This window comes from Opisthocomus hoazin, chromosome 2, assembly GCF_030867145.1.
Source record: "Opisthocomus hoazin isolate bOpiHoa1 chromosome 2, bOpiHoa1.hap1, whole genome shotgun sequence".
NCBI lineage: Eukaryota > Metazoa > Chordata > Aves > Opisthocomiformes > Opisthocomidae > Opisthocomus > Opisthocomus hoazin.
The window spans coordinates 81,324,576-81,340,163 of NC_134415.1; the positions used below are offsets into that span (position 1 = coordinate 81,324,576).

At 40.1% G+C, this 15,588-nt stretch overlaps 1 protein-coding gene across 1 annotated transcript in view; it reads left to right on the top strand.

Annotated features, from left to right (window-relative positions):
• The window catches only part of PREP (prolyl endopeptidase), a 118,277-nt gene that overhangs the window by 65,240 nt on the left and 37,449 nt on the right, over positions 1–15,588 (top strand). The window contains exons 9-10 of the mRNA XM_075414300.1: positions 5,603–5,800; positions 9,233–9,336. Of these exons, the coding sequence (XP_075270415.1) occupies positions 5,603–5,800; positions 9,233–9,336 (302 nt within the window). The remainder of the gene's footprint in view (positions 1–5,602; positions 5,801–9,232; positions 9,337–15,588) is intronic.

A 15,588-nucleotide genomic window follows, 5' to 3' on the forward strand; every position in this document is an offset into this window, starting at 1 on the left:
AAGTCTGGAATGAGTACCATGAAATTGTTGATCCTGAATGACAAGGATGTACATGGCTGTGAGTAGTCCCTCATGTTCATCTTAAGCACCAGGAAGCTTGTGCACTCCATTACTCTGTGGTGTTTTTCAGAGTACCCAGAGCTTTACACGCTTGGGAGTTTTGCTTGCGAAGCGGGTGCATGAAGAATTGTGTGACCATTCTGAGGAGCAGTCGTGTGACCTTCTGTGTGTCCCAGAGGAAGCACCCTGCAGAGACAGCTAGTGCAGAAGTCTGGCAGAGAGGACAAAATTGGCTGCAATGCAAACGACCAGATTGATAAGCTTCTACTGTGAAATGGGGGGGGGGGGGGGTAAACAAAAAAAAAAAACAGCTGGGATCTGGCTTAGCTCCAGTGTTTCCCAGCAACAAAAACCACCCCCTAAGATCTGGCCAAGCCAGATACAGTTCCTCAGTCACTGGGCACCTGGGGACAGGATGAGGTCCAGATGCATGTCCCTGACTGAAAGTTTTATTCTGCTCCCCTGGTAGGGCTTTTGTGTCTCTGTTTAACTCTGTTTACCATGGAAAACCTGCACCAGTCACAGATGACTAAAGCCTGTAGGTTACTTAAGGAAAGTGTTACTCCTGATGTTTGCAGCTTCAGAAGAGCTTTGCCCCTCCCCTACTCTGTCTCTCGTCTGTGTCTCATACTGAGAGGATGTGGGATATAAAATCCTTGCTGAAATTGGTTGGAGCTTTTGCATTAACTTAAACATGGCAGGCTGTCACTGAGGATGGTATCTCAGAGAGAAGGCGTATGCCTTTTCATGTGTTGTGAGGGCTCATCAACATTTACTCACATGTTTCAGAATGATTCATGTCTTATTCTGTATATTGCTCATGCTTTGGTTGCAAGTCTACCCGTAAGTAGCCTTCAGTGGTGGTTATGGGTCAGTTTAATTGAGATCAACATCGATACGGGTTAATCTGCAGACACTGAAGTTTATGGGCATTGTCTGTGTTCACCAAAGAAACCAAAATGACCTTCCAGGTCTATTTTCCAGCTGAAGCTTTGGCAGGCGTCCATTAAAATATATTCAGCATTTGTAGAGTGGATGCACAAGCACATTGTACAGCAAGTAACTCAGCAGTTTCTGCTGAAGCTTATGACTGCCTAGCTCTTCTAGCTTGTCACTTTCTTGTCCGTCAACATTTCAGCCTGTATCTGTCAAACCATGCTTGTACAGTTGAACACTTAACATGCTGTAGCTACTGCTGCAGAAATAAAAGGACAGAACTGTCATAAGTAATTAAGGTTAGTGGCACAGATGTTTGGTGTGAGGATTCAACCGTTTTTTTCCTGAAACTATTTCAAAAGTTGTTCGTAGCAATGGAGCAGGTGCAGGGTTAGTGGCATGACTTTGCTGCTATTGAAAACTATCAAAATAAAAGAGCTTTTGGAAGGTGGCAGCATATGAATTTCTAAAAGGTTGAACTAGAACTTCTACAGATGGTTGACCTCAGTTTTCTAGGCCTTGTTAAGCAGTACAATTCCTCTAGCCCAGATTTAGCTATTGGAGAATTGTGTGTAATGTATTGTAATCACCAAGGCGGTCACTGTCATCTTCAGAGGGGAATGTACCAAGCATAATTCTTCACGTGTACTTTCAGTACCTAAGAGTGTCCCCAAGTGTATCCGTCTCTCTCTGATGCCTGAGCCAAGAAGCTCAGGTAGGAAAAGGCAACCTCTATGTGTTTATTCTTTGATAAAAGAAATCCTTTGCCTGATGGCTGTTGTAAGTAGATGAATTGTAAGTGTGCTGGAGAACAAATGATAAATTCAGCTGTGAGAGTAACTGCTCTGTTCATTGATATTAACTGAAAATAAACTGGCCCTGTACACTGGAGAGGTCTTGGATGGTTAGATTTAAAAAAAAACCACTTGTGTGAGTGAAACTGCTCAACAAGCAATTCACGGTATCCCAGAACAGGGTATCCGAAATAGTTGGGTGTACTGCATTCTGAAGGTGCTTGTTTCTGCCCATTGCCTGCAAGGGGAGTCTGCAGCAGTGGTGTCAGGCTTAGCCTTTAGGCATGTGAAGTCTGCAAGCACACAGTCTTAGAAGCTGCCAGGCACTACAGAGGCATGCAGGATGCATTCTGCAATGCATAAACAAAACCAAGGAGACTGACTGCTAAGGCAGCAAACTCGACAGTATCTGCAGTTCTCAGTGCAGAGCATGGGAGTAACAGAGGCTCGGCTTGTAGCTTGCAGTCAAAAAACAGCTCTTGTTAATAATTCAGCATTGTTTTAACTTGATATGTGTATAAGTGTTGGTTCTTAGTGTCTTTTTTTTTTCTGCTGCTCTTTCAAGTCTGCTTCAGTGTTTTGCTATGTTTTTATGTTTTACTTTGTAGCTTCCATTACTATAAGTTTTGGAGGCAGTTAGCAATGCACCAAAACCAGTTATAATACAGGTGGTATACACAGAAGCTGCATACCTAAATCTCATTGAATGTTTTAAAAACATTTTGCCTTGCCTTCGCATCTGTTATCTTCACCTTGCTGACAGCATCTAATTTGTAAACCAAAGAGGTCATGGAGAGTTAAGATTGCTGCTTCCAAGGCAAGTTCTTCAATAGCAGGAATCCTCACGTAAGCCAGCAGCCTTACCCCTGGGCAACTGAATTTTTTTAATAAAAATAATATCTCTTCCTAATATGTAAGTTGAAGTAATAATGAACTGTGACTTTTAATGAAATAATCCATTAAACTGCAATGCTTCATCAAATGATTAGTGAGGAATTAAGCATCATCACAATTTAATTTTAAAACACAGATTGCTTAAGTAGTATTTTGTTGAAGCAAAACTACATGTTACATACGTTTGAAGTTAATCTGAGAGTGCCTATAATCCATTTTGTGTAACTTTATCAGGAAATTTCAAGACTAAAACAAAATTTTCATTACAGATGTTACTGAGAATATCAGTGGAATTCGTGGAATTTCATACTTCTTGCAGAGCAGTTAATTCTGCAGGCAAAAATGGTGTGTTACTGTAGGGATGCTATTTTTTTAATTCATATTTTGTGTTAATAAAAGAATTGTACACGTGAATTTTGGCAGATTTGTGCAATGCCAATGTAATAAATATTTTAAATTACTGCATATTCTGCGTGTTCATACAGCCAAGAATGATTCTATATTTCAAAATATGTAACTGAATATAACAATTAAACTTTAAAAGTTTATTCTGTTCTCCAGCCTTGCTTAAGAAATCTAAGTCACTCCAGAGCTAAAATTACACATCAATTACTAATTTATAAACAGTGTTATGTTGTGCTGTGTCTTATTATTTAAGGTTGTGGCTTCACAGTTGAAATTTCAAGTAGTGTTTTACTCTGGGGATTTGGTTAGACAATTCCCCAGATTTAGGCTAGCAGCTCATGAGGGAGTTAGAAAGTCTTGGGGTAAAAAAATATCAGTGGTGGTCTTCAGGAAGAGGGGAGTAGTAAAGCTTTATTTTGGTGTTGATGTAACATAAATTCATACTGCTAGAAAGTCAGACTAATGTTAAATTTCACTGGTCCTTCAAGAAGAAGCTAAAAGGAAAGTAGAGTCTATCAAGCTCTTGGGATTTGAAGGTCTTCGAGCTCTAGGGGGTCATGACAGACCTGAACTGTGTATGAAAGCAGGGACTGTTAAAGAAGCTAACTGTTACAGAATAGTGAGTTTTGACCTTCAATTCAGAAAGAGCTTGTTACCCTTAAGGGAAGGGGCACATGACACAGCTTTGAACTTTTGTTCTGGAACCTGAATGTGCAAAGATGCATTTATAAGACTGTCTTGAGTACAACTCTGTAAATTCAAATTATTTGGTTTTATAGGGCTTTGGGGAAACTGGAAGAAACTGTTAAAATGTGAATAATGTAAAATAGTGTAAAACTGAAATTCAGTCAATTTTGTCTTGCTGCTGTTTTGTTTTAGATGGTTTTTCCTCCAGTGTTGGTATTGTAAACTCCCCGTCTCACAGTCCTACTTTGACATTACAGTGTGCCTGAGTCAGTCCAACCTGATTTTTCTTGCTCATTTGCTTTCATCTTTTTGGTTTTTGCTTCCAGCACATAAGAGAAAGCATTGTTCAGTGCTGGTACCTTGCTGGTACCGTGGTTTAGGTTTCGAGTCTGACTTGTCAGGGGAGAAGTTGCACATACATAGTTGGAGGAGGACAAGAATCACCACCTCACCTAGACCTATGAACAAAGAAAGTTCTTCATTCTCTCCTTCCAGATATTTTTTCTTGACTTTTAACCTTGTTTGTATTTTGTCTTGTTTGTATTTAATTTGTGAATTGATGAGAAGTTGAAATACTTTTGTTGTGAAGTAGGGTTACGAGTTTCTTAAATGACAGAAATACTGAGATGAAGAGGTTTCAGTCTTTCTCCTGTCTGCATGAGTAAATAAATAGATTTGTCACAAAAGTTCTAAAGCCAATGGGAGACAGGAGAAAATGTGTGAAGTGATATATTCTGGGTGAACCGGAGCCCTGAAGAGTTTCTACGCTTCACAGGATCTAAAGATGGGGATTGAAGTGAGATGCTCAGTAGAACTGCAGGGATTTTTGTAGAAATGGCCAGCCTAGACCTTTTTTAATCAGCTTAGATTTTCCAAAATCCAATTGAAAAAAATCAGCGTTCCATTAAAAAGTTCACATATCTCTGGTAATGCTTCTGAGGAAGAAACTCAGAATGTGAAGGGTTGTGTGAAGCAGAAGCCCTCATTCCTGCGCAGCTGCACGGCCGAGGTGGGCGGCTCTGCAGGGGCTGGGGGCTGCCAGGAGAGGCACGAAGGAGATGAACCTCTGCCGAGTGCTGTGTTCCAGGGTCCTGCTGCCAGATGGAGTTCACTGTGCTGCATCCTGTTCCTACTACCTTACAGTCTCAAGAATGCTGTTTAACAATATTCGCATCTTGAATAAACATTTTTTGGAACGTTTCTTGAAAATGGCATGTTGAGGATATCACCTCAGAATAGCCCTTTTCTTACACCCGGTAGAGCTTGCTTACGAGAGTAGCCTGCTGAATACTTAGGCAGTAAACCCAAGATGAATAGTAACCTCTGGGTGCTATACTTTAATGTGCAATACAGGATCGCGTATCTTTTCGTTCTTACTAGTTTAGCTGGAGTCTAAACCATAATGCTTATTTTGATTTTCATGCATTTCCAGAAGTATTGCTGGCAAAGATCAATGTTTTGTTTGGCTTTTGCATTGAAATATGTGATACTTAGGAGCAGTATTGATCTATAAGCACCCCAGGTGCATAAGCATCTTGGTTAAGCAGTTCTGTATTCCTGTGTCTGCATAAATCAGCTTCAGGTGGCATGGTTAGTGTGCTTCCAAAGAATGTCAGTCTTTCCTTTTGGGTTCACTTTTTTTGTTTCAGAAGGCAGGTGACTTCTAAGGATTTAAGAGTGAAAATCAGTGCATGTCAGAAATTTTGGGGCTTGTATTTACGTATATGAAAGAATTTTAGAATCAGATTACGTCTGATTGTTTTCTTTCTTCCACTTTTTTTTACTGTACGTTCTGTGGCTTTGTTTTTCTTTCCCCCACTGTGCAGAATGGGTTGCTTGTGTGAGGTCCAACTTCCTGGTTTTGTGCTATCTGCACGACGTGAAGAACATCCTGCAGCTTCATGACCTAGCGACTGGCACACATCTCAAGACTTTCCCTCTAGAGGTTGGCAGTATTGTGGGATATAGTGGCCAAAAGAAGGACACCGAAATATTCTATCAGTTTACTTCCTTTTTATCTCCAGGTAATATTGTTTTTTTCCCTTAGTTATTGTTCCTTTTCCTGGGAACCATATCTTTCTCGTTTTCTGTTGTTTGGTAGTTATTGGGTATGTCTAAGATGCAGATAAAACTTCTTCTCTCCATATAGGAAGTTCTGGTTGTGCACTTCAAAATGTACCAGTCCTTGATCCATGAAGCCTAAATGATATGCTTACTAATACTTGAGAGACCTGCATTGAGAAATTATAGAGAAATTACTCAACACTGGCTTGTACTAGAGATCAGATTGTAGCATTCTCACAGCTCTTGCTTCATGTAGCAAGATAGAAGTTTACAAATTCTGTTGAAGATAATTGTTAATGTATTTAATGTGATTTTCATCACAATTTTGGAGGACATTAATAAAAGCCACAAAAATTCCTTCTCTGTCAGCTTTTTGATTCATTTATGCATAGCCTCATTAGAGGATCCTTACTATCTGTCCTTACAACACTTGGTGGTGTTGGATTGCTGTGGGAATCCTCTTTGTACAACCGTGCAAAGCCAGAACTGTCCAAAGCATCCTGTAATATGTGTGTGGCACACCAAGAAGTATTCCAGGATTTTGAATAGGAAGGGAGTTTCTATGCAATTGTGAAGCTGGTATATAACAAGAAAACGTATTTGCTGTTCTCTCTTTCTTTCTTTCTTTATGGCCCAAATAATCTATAGCTAATACAGGACAGGATTCAAATATGGAGAGGGGAGATGTCAAATTATCAAAATTATGTTTCAAACTTAGCAGATAAGAAGTGTGATGAATTTCCTATTATTATCTTACTGTTTACACAACCAGAAATAAGATATATTATGTTTCCAGTTCCTGTTTTTAAACAAACTTTTAAACAACATTCAGAATGTTGCAGCCATTGAGTCTAGGGAGGACCTTGAGGACACTCTTGTTTTTGCCTCTAACCTTCATCCCGACTTGATGGTTCAGATAGTTCACTTGCTCACATCCTATGTCATGGGCCAGAAGTTACCAGTCTTACAAGCCTCCATCGTTCATCTTAGCTGAGCCAGTAGAGCCTCTGCAGCTGCTAAACATGTGGAGGGGAAGAGCCCGGGGATCTGTGTTAGCCCCTGGCTTGCCAGCCAACCAGCAATGACTGCTCTTACTGCCTGCTGGTTGCTTAGGCAGGCAGATTTTTTTTCTCCTTTTCATCCGTGTGCTTAGCATCTACAGAGAATTCACCATGGCGTAGCTCTGTTAACTGGTGCAGAGTGACCTGGAATCTAGAAGAAAGAGGAAGGAAAGAAATGGAAGTAGAATGTATGGGAATAAGGAAATGATGAGGAAGGCAGACCAGAGGTAATTTTTAGGTAGGTGTGTGGATGTTTTTTAAGTTGCATACAATCTCCATTTGCACCCTACCAGTACAATAACCAGACAAAAGATATGGGGCTGATCCTTGGTTAACCTAGAGCTTCTTACTTTACTGTTAGAAATCAATATAATTTGCACTTGTATTAAGTTACATTATGATTTTTTTTTCCAATGAGAAACAAATTAACATACTGGTATTTAATACCTACAACAAAACTGATGGTAAACATACATATGAAATAATGAATAAAGCACTTCTAAAACCATTGATGTTGACACCGTAAAAATCATTATTGCTATTCACTGAAAAACATGGTTATCCCTGCTTTTCACTCCAATGAGACACTTAGGTGAGCACTCATGTTTTGCATTTATTTACACACAACAGAAGTGTGCAGGCCCCAACATTACTGTTTTTGGATGTCAGCTCCAGTGTCACTAAAAATAAAATAAAGAGATGCAGTACCAGGAGTTCCGTTGCATGTTACCATAATATTATGTTGATTGACTCCTGAAATGCAGTCTGTGACTGTGCTTATGCTTCATCATGCGGTTTCCTAGTATGCAGCTATTCTGCCTGCTCCGCATGTAATGTTTGCCAATGCATTATCCAGCTTGGGCAGCTGTATATATGTCAGATGACCTCTCTGCCTGTGACCACCTGGTGTGCTTTCCTTTGTGCTTTCGCATCACTTTGTGGATCCTAATCTTTAAGGGAAATGCTGCTTTAATGCTTGTTTGTACCTGTCACCCTATATTAGGCTTGCTAGTCACTTTGTGACAAATGAAGGAAAAAAATTCCCAGCAGATTACAGTAGTCCTACTTTTAGTTATTTAGTAATTCACTATTTCAGAAAGAGGCTTTATCAGTTATTAGAAATGTTGGTTTTCATCTGTGTTCCTTTGCCAAGCTGTATCTTTGATTTTCCACAGTCTATAAAAGTGATTTAATGAGACAATTCTCTTGTAGCGTATGTCTCCTCATTATTTCATGTTTCAATATAATTTTTTATAGCTATAACCTCTGTAATAATTGCTTATAGTTTCCTGAAAGTATCTAAAATATACACAATACAGCAGTCTTTCAGTCAAGTCCTGTATACCTTGGTTAATTTTATTACACTGAGGATGCCTGTAGAGGGCTTGTTGCCGCAACTTTTAGTGCCCTAATATACGTTTAAAACTCCACAGAGACCAGCTTGTTGTCAAGCAGAAGAACAAAGAATAATTAACAATGAGGTTAGTTTTATATATCATATGTATCTATAGTATATCCATGAATATTAGAATTTTGTAGTGTGCTAATCAGTGTGCAAACACAACGGTAGTCACGCTGTATGGCACATGTGCAAATGTTATTGCGATTGAATGAGAGGAAATGTGATTTATAGTCTAGACGCGATTTTCTTCTTGGCGGAGTGTCTAGATTGCTACAGTCTATGATTCTGCCTCTGCTGCAGCCTAAAAATGCGCACAATCCTTTGGAAATCATAGGTGCAACTCAAGCAAGTGAAGTTGCCTTCAAACCTGCAGGATCACGGAGTAAAATAAATTATACAAGACCAAATTCTGTTCAGTCACGTAGGTAACCTGTTCTAATCTGCCACAATTTCAAGTGGATGTTCAGCTCTTTCCACTATATGGAGTTCCATTTAAATTGTAATTTCAAAATATTTTATCATAAAGAGAAGAATATTGAGCTGAGTAGAATTTTTGCTATGTTTATTCTCAGTCTGGTGGCTCTGGAGAAGATATTTTAAAATGGACTTTATACTTCCAACATTATCATTCTCAATGAATACTATGTAACTATGAAAACAAATCTTTTCCATTTTGCTTAACCCGCTTTGGATACCTGACTTTGTATGGGTGGTGAGAATTATTCTTTCTGTACAGAAAGGCTCTGCACCTCTCCAGTGCATATATGTATATGTTACATTCTTTCAGTTAATTCACAGTTTGTCTGGAGCTACTGTTTTTCACCCTGCTGAGTTACCTTTGCCATTCATTACTCCCTCACTGTGCCTAAACCAGCATCATTTTAATGATACATAATAGACTAAGCTGCCAAACTTGCACTCTGTTGCAGGTATTATATATCACTGTGATCTGACCAAAGAGGAACTGGAGCCAAGAGTTTTCCGGGAGGTGACTGTGAAAGGATTTGATCCTTCAGTTTACCAGACAATTCAGGTAATAAACATGAATCTTACTGTCTTGCTTTAATCACTTACATAACAGTTTAACAAAATTGCACTTGGCTAAGGGTGAGAGTGCTTTGATTAGCTCCTGAATTGCAGGTCTGTGTGCTCTGAAGGAGTTCCACCAAGTCTTGTTAGAGAGGTTGGAAGATACCACTGCAAATAATGAAGTAGGCTTAATTGCCCGTCATCTTAGGTTATGAGGCAATATGTTCTGTAATTTTTTCCCATGTAATGGTAGTCTTTGATATTTCTTTTAACATCAAGCTGCTGCTTTTCCATGTTTATGTGTTTCTTCCACCAGGGCAACTTGGCATGGCTCCACAAGGCAAGTGTGTGATAGGGCAAGGCTTAAGAGGCAGTGGAAAGATAGAGGAAACTTGGAACAGCCAGTCTTCTTCCCAGGACTTCCTCAGTATTCCAGGGCTCACCGTGGGAAGTGACAACAATAGATGAAACAGTTCTGCCTCTACCACTCTTGTACAAAAATAGTGATGATTTTTGCCACAAGTTCATTCTGTGGATCTCTGTTAAGACCTCAGGAAGAAGTTGGGAGGAAAGAAGGAAATGAATTGGTTCATTTGTAGCTGGCATCAAATACGAAATTTGCCATAGAACTAGGAAAAGTCTTAACCATGAATATTTGGAAGGAAAGCAGGAAAATATCTAGCGGTGTAAGCTGAAAAATCTTGTCTGTTCATGCTGTATAGGAATTTCCCATTCTGTCCACCTTTCCAAGAAGTGCCGTAATATATTGTGTTCACTAATGCGTCAGTGCTGTTACACTTGGAGCACCTCCCTTTGACTTCCGTGAGAGCAGGATTAGACCCTTTACTTGCAGTGCTGGAACAACTAGCACAGAAGCAAAAGATAAAACCAATTTAAAATACATTCATACATATATGTAAGTAACACTTCTAATGTAAAACCCTATGAAGCAATTATTGTACAGGTCTAACAGCTTTTAGTATTATATGTTTACACTATCTGGGACACGGACCCTTCCATTCTGTCTGTACACTACCTAGTACCATAGGGTCCAGGTCCATGGGACATTGCTTCAGTATTTAATAAGTAGTAGGTTAGCCCTACATTAATACTCTGTTTTAACTGTTTCCTAAGGCTCTAATGATTGATTGAGACTCCATTAATAAAGCCTTAGAAGATAAACATATTTGTCTGTGTAGCATAGTTTCATGAAAAACAGGTTTTGTCAATTATACGTGCTGCCTCTTGGGAGGGCAAGATTGCAAGGATGGTTTAGAAAGCCATCAAAAGCTCAGATTTCCCAAGAGGCTTTTTGCCTTGAACAAAGACCCCTGGATTTAAAAGTTTGCACAAGTAGAGTTAAATTACAGACATAGGTGTTCTGCAGTTTGGTTCTGTGAGACGTGAGCATGGGGAGAAATGAGTGAGGCCTTTCCTAGCAAGGTCTAATGCTCTTCAGTAAATTCCCTAGGATTCTAGAGAATAAAATCTTTGCTGATAAACAGTATTTGGAGTCAACAAAGACTGGCAGGTAACAAAGTAAGAAGGACAACACATTACTGATTTATGATGATATGAACTGCTTGTTAGATGGTTCCACTATGACAATCTGCATTTCAGTATAGCCAAAGGAGGGTAGGAATCTGGGAACCAGGGAGGCATTCATCCCACTTCAGAATCTGGAGTGAGGTAGGTTGTGTCAGCTGGTCTCCCCGAGCTCCCTTGGCAGTCCCTGCAAGGCCATAAGCTGCTTCTACAGGGACAAGCAGTGTGGCATAATAATCGCAGGAGGCAAATGGCTTGTTCTGAGCATCCAATGTCCGATTTGAGAGTTTTACTTTGGACTGGCTGTAGTCCTGTCCTGTGAACTGAATTTCCATTATCAGTTGAAGTGCTTGTGGTGCATGCCTGGAGCATATGCGTTTCATCTGGAAGGAATCCAGTCTGCATACACTGAAACCTCTCTGCTGTGGGAAGTGAGAGTGGTGAGAAGACTTGTTTTAGAGCCACACGTTTCTTTTGAACTGAAATGCTGTGGTACGTGCACCAAAGGCTCAGACAGGTATCTCAGTTTAGTGGCATGGAGACTCTTTTGGAGGTGCCTGTTCCTCACGTGTAAGTGAAGGCGTATAGGAATTAGCAAAGTTTAAGGCTTACAAAGTTAAGAGAAATTACTCCTATGGAAAACACTGTAAACAAATGGTATGGAGCAGTTTCAGGAAAATACAGGGCTCTTTGTAGACAACTGCTTTGACCTCATAACAAGTGTTATGCAAAATACACATTTTAAGTAGTAAATGATCTTTCCACTCAACACAGCTTTGCTAAGCCTCTGATAAAATACTATGTCCTGGTCAGGCCTTTAAGCAAGATCTGGAACTTCTAGAGAGAGTTCATAGAAATTTGTTGAAATCATAGAATCATTTAGTTTGGAAAACAGCTTGAAGATCACCGAGTCCAACTGTTAACCTAACATTGCCAAGTCCACCACGAAACCATGTCCCCAAGTGCCAAATCTACATATCTTTTAAATACCTCCAGGGATGGTGACTCAACCAAAATAATTACAGATCTACAAAAACATCATTATATTGTGGTGCTTAGCATATTTAATACCTGCAATTTATAGAAGAAATGTTGGAGGGTGGATTAATTATTTTATATGTAGGATTTTGCATCTATAGAGTAAGAATAAGAATGGAATAAAGGATTTTTCATTCTATAGACAAAGGTATAACGAGATCCAGTGCCTAAATTGGAACTTAAATAAGCTTAGCCTGGAAAAAGGTAAAATGACCTAGGAGATTTAGTTAGGCAACAGTGGGACAGCATGGTCTTTGAAACGAGATTAGATATTTTTTTTAATCTCTTAATTTTGCCTCTGGCACATACACAGGACAGATTCTCTAGAAGTATAAAGGCAATGGTGTGTGTGCATGAGGTGGTTGTAAACAGCCTCATCTGTTTGTATCTGCATCTCCAGACAGCAATAAGAGTGTTGTGGAGGACAGTTTGCTGGAAATGTTCTCGCAGAGAATATGTTTTTACTGCTTCATGCATGCATTAAGGGACTTCTGCAGGACAGCTTCAGGACATAGTGCGCTGAAAAAGAGAAAGAAAACATCATTCTCTTTAGAATTTGGTACACTTATAATACTGCCATCAAACTCAGAAGGATAATAATGGAACACAAATACCCATGTAATTAAAAAGGCTTTAGAAGGGGTTGCCATAATTTAGAAATAATCTATTTTTCTAGTAAATCAAATTTTACAATAACTGTCTGGAAAAACAAAATCTCATTTTACATTTAAATCAATTACGTGTTAAATTAAGGTAAAATAGAACAGTAATACAAGTAATTTCAAGGAGGAAGCACGTTGTTGCTATGCCCTTGGAAACCTTCACTCTGTAACATGCTGGCAGAGCTTCACTGCTAGACTGTAATGGAGTGGAAGGCAATATTGCTGTTTCTGGTTTCTCCTCACTCCAGCTCTAGGGAAATGTGACCTGCATAGGAACACTGGGATCAGTGCTTATAAAGAGCATTCTTGGCTCACCATTCATGCAATTTTGCCTTTTGTCAGCAAATATGGCAACATCTTGGAAATTAGTATCCCGTATTGTTCAGATCCATGGAGAAATCTCAGCTGAGCTGTGAAAGAGGCTGTTTGTCAGGGCCAGGGCTGGGACTGCCTGGTCGCCTTTGTAGCAACTCAGCCTGCCAGTGCAACACGCTTCTGCCAGACTCTGGTCCTCGTTTCCATTTGTGAGGTCCTGTTTGGACCCCTGATGATGCTTCTGCTTGGAGGACAGAAAGACAGATGGCAGGTTATCAAAGCAGTGTATAAAGGCTGTCAACCTAGATGGTAGCCTTGCACAGCGATTGCAAAACTCAGGCAACATTGCAGGGAATTGTGAAAGAAACTCAAAATTCAGAATGCAAGAAATATACTGAGAATAGACAAAGATCGATGATTACAGGAGAATGAACGACACTGCAGAATTTATTTCATAATTTAAATTTCTGTCAGAATTGTTGAGTAGTGAAGAAAAATGCTGTTGTCTCTGTCCTAATCGATGTCCTTAATGAAAGACAGGTCTCCTGCCAAGGTTCTTCCTTTAGTCTCATATACCTGAAGAAATACCTACTAAGACTAACAATCTTCCAAGCTTTGTGTAGAATATATGAAACTTTAATGAGTTGTTCTTTAGCAGTCTTTGAACCTAACTGAGTTGAGAAGGCTTGAACTGAAGTGTAAGGTGTCATGTGTGTATGAAAACTGAATTAATGGCAATTGCAAAATGCCACAGTGCCTGTTTTTTGCTCTTTTGGATCCACTTTACAGTATCTTGTAGATGCTGTGCAGTGCAAGTGTGGACCAGTGATAAAGTTTACTACGCTAAGTAAATTTATGGTAGAGCAGCTGCCTTGTAGTAGCTGAGGTTAAGGTCTCACCCTTTGGCAGCCCAAAGTAAGAACAAATTAGCCAACTTATCTTGCACTGAGGAGAAAGCTGTTTCAACATACCTGACGTTTACAGCAGGGTAAGAGCACGCCCATAGGTGATTGGCTCTGTGACACCCTGCAAGTACATAGTCTTAAGTTACTGTGCAGTAGCTTGTGCGTATGAACGTACTTTGAAAGACTCTGTGACCTTCATGAAAAAGTCAGACTGTTTGAAATGCTTGCCACACATCAAAAATTTATTCTGGCTACTTTTGTTAAATGATGTATTAAGTTGCGTTAATAACTGTTGCTCTGCCAAACGCTTCTTGAAATGTGTCTTTGCTTCCCTGCATGCTTCCATCCGTCACAGTGACAGACTTTCAGGAAATAGTCTAGGTTGGATTTTACAGGAGGAAAAAAACAGGAACTCACAAATGGCATTTGCTGTAAGCTGTTTACAGCATAAATAACATAACTGCTGCTTTAAATAAAAAGCCTTTATTTTGTCTTTACAAAGTTGCCAACTAAGTTCTTATATGCCTCTCCTTGTTAACACCTCACAGTGACACTTAATCATGGATAAGCAGTCTCCTGGCCCAGCTCACAACTCACCTACTTTTAGGCTGATATGTAGGATTGGGAGTGTTGAAATGCAACAATGAAAATGTTGTTTGGCTCCTTTTGCCATTCTTTGAATACCTTCCAGTGCTGTCCTTAAAATAGTCTGAGATCATAGAATCGTGGAATGCTTTGGGTTGGAAGGGACCTTAAAGATCATCTAGATGCCGCTTCTTTTGGTGCAGCCCAGGATACAGTTGGCCTTCTGGGCTGAAAACGCACATTGCTGGGTCATGTTGAGCTTCTTGTCAACCAGCACCCCCAACTCCTTCTCTTCAGGGCTACTCTCAATCCATTCAGCCTGTATTTGCGCTTGGGATTGCCCCAAGCCATGTGCAGGACCTTGTACTTGGCCTTGTTGGACTTCATGAAGGTCGCACAGTCCCACTTCACAAGCCTGTGCAGGTCCCTCGGGATGGCATCCCTTCCCTCCAGTGTGTCAACTGCACCACACAGCTTGGTATCATCGGCAGACTTGCTGAGGGTGCACTCAATCCCACCATCCATGTTGCCAACAAAGATGTTAAACAGCGCCATCCCAGTACTGACCCCCTGAGGAACGCCACTCATCAGTGGTCTCCACTTGGACATCAAGCCAAGTAACCACAACCCTTAGAGTGCGACCGTCTAGCCAGTTCTTTATCCACCACGTGGTCCATCCATCAGATCCATGTGTCTCCAATTTAGAGACAAGCGTGTTGTGCAGGACTGTGTCAAAGACTTTGTACAAGTCCAGGCAGGTGACATCAGTTGCTCTTCCCTTATCCACCAACGCAATAGCCTTGTTGCAGAAGGTCACCAGACTTGTCAGGCATGATTTGCCCATAGTGAAGCTATGTTGGCTGTCACCAGTCGCCTCCTTATTTACCATGTGCGAGGATCATCCATGAGATGAACCAAAAATAGATGTTGCTATTGACAGATGCACTTTCGATTAGCTCTTGCAGAAGAACGGTGAAATTCATAACATGACTTAGTTTTACAACTTAGTTTGATGTAAAAGCAGCTGCTGTTTAGGTATTGTTGCAGAGATGGAAGAAGGGCAAGTCTTAAAAAGGGCTGGGATGAATTTCCTCATCTTTTGCAGAAATTGTTTTTATAGGTGAAGTAATTTTCATGAGATGTTTGTTGTTTTATCCTTCAGTCGTTCACCCCTGTCTTCAAGCCGTTACAGTACTGATTTCAAGT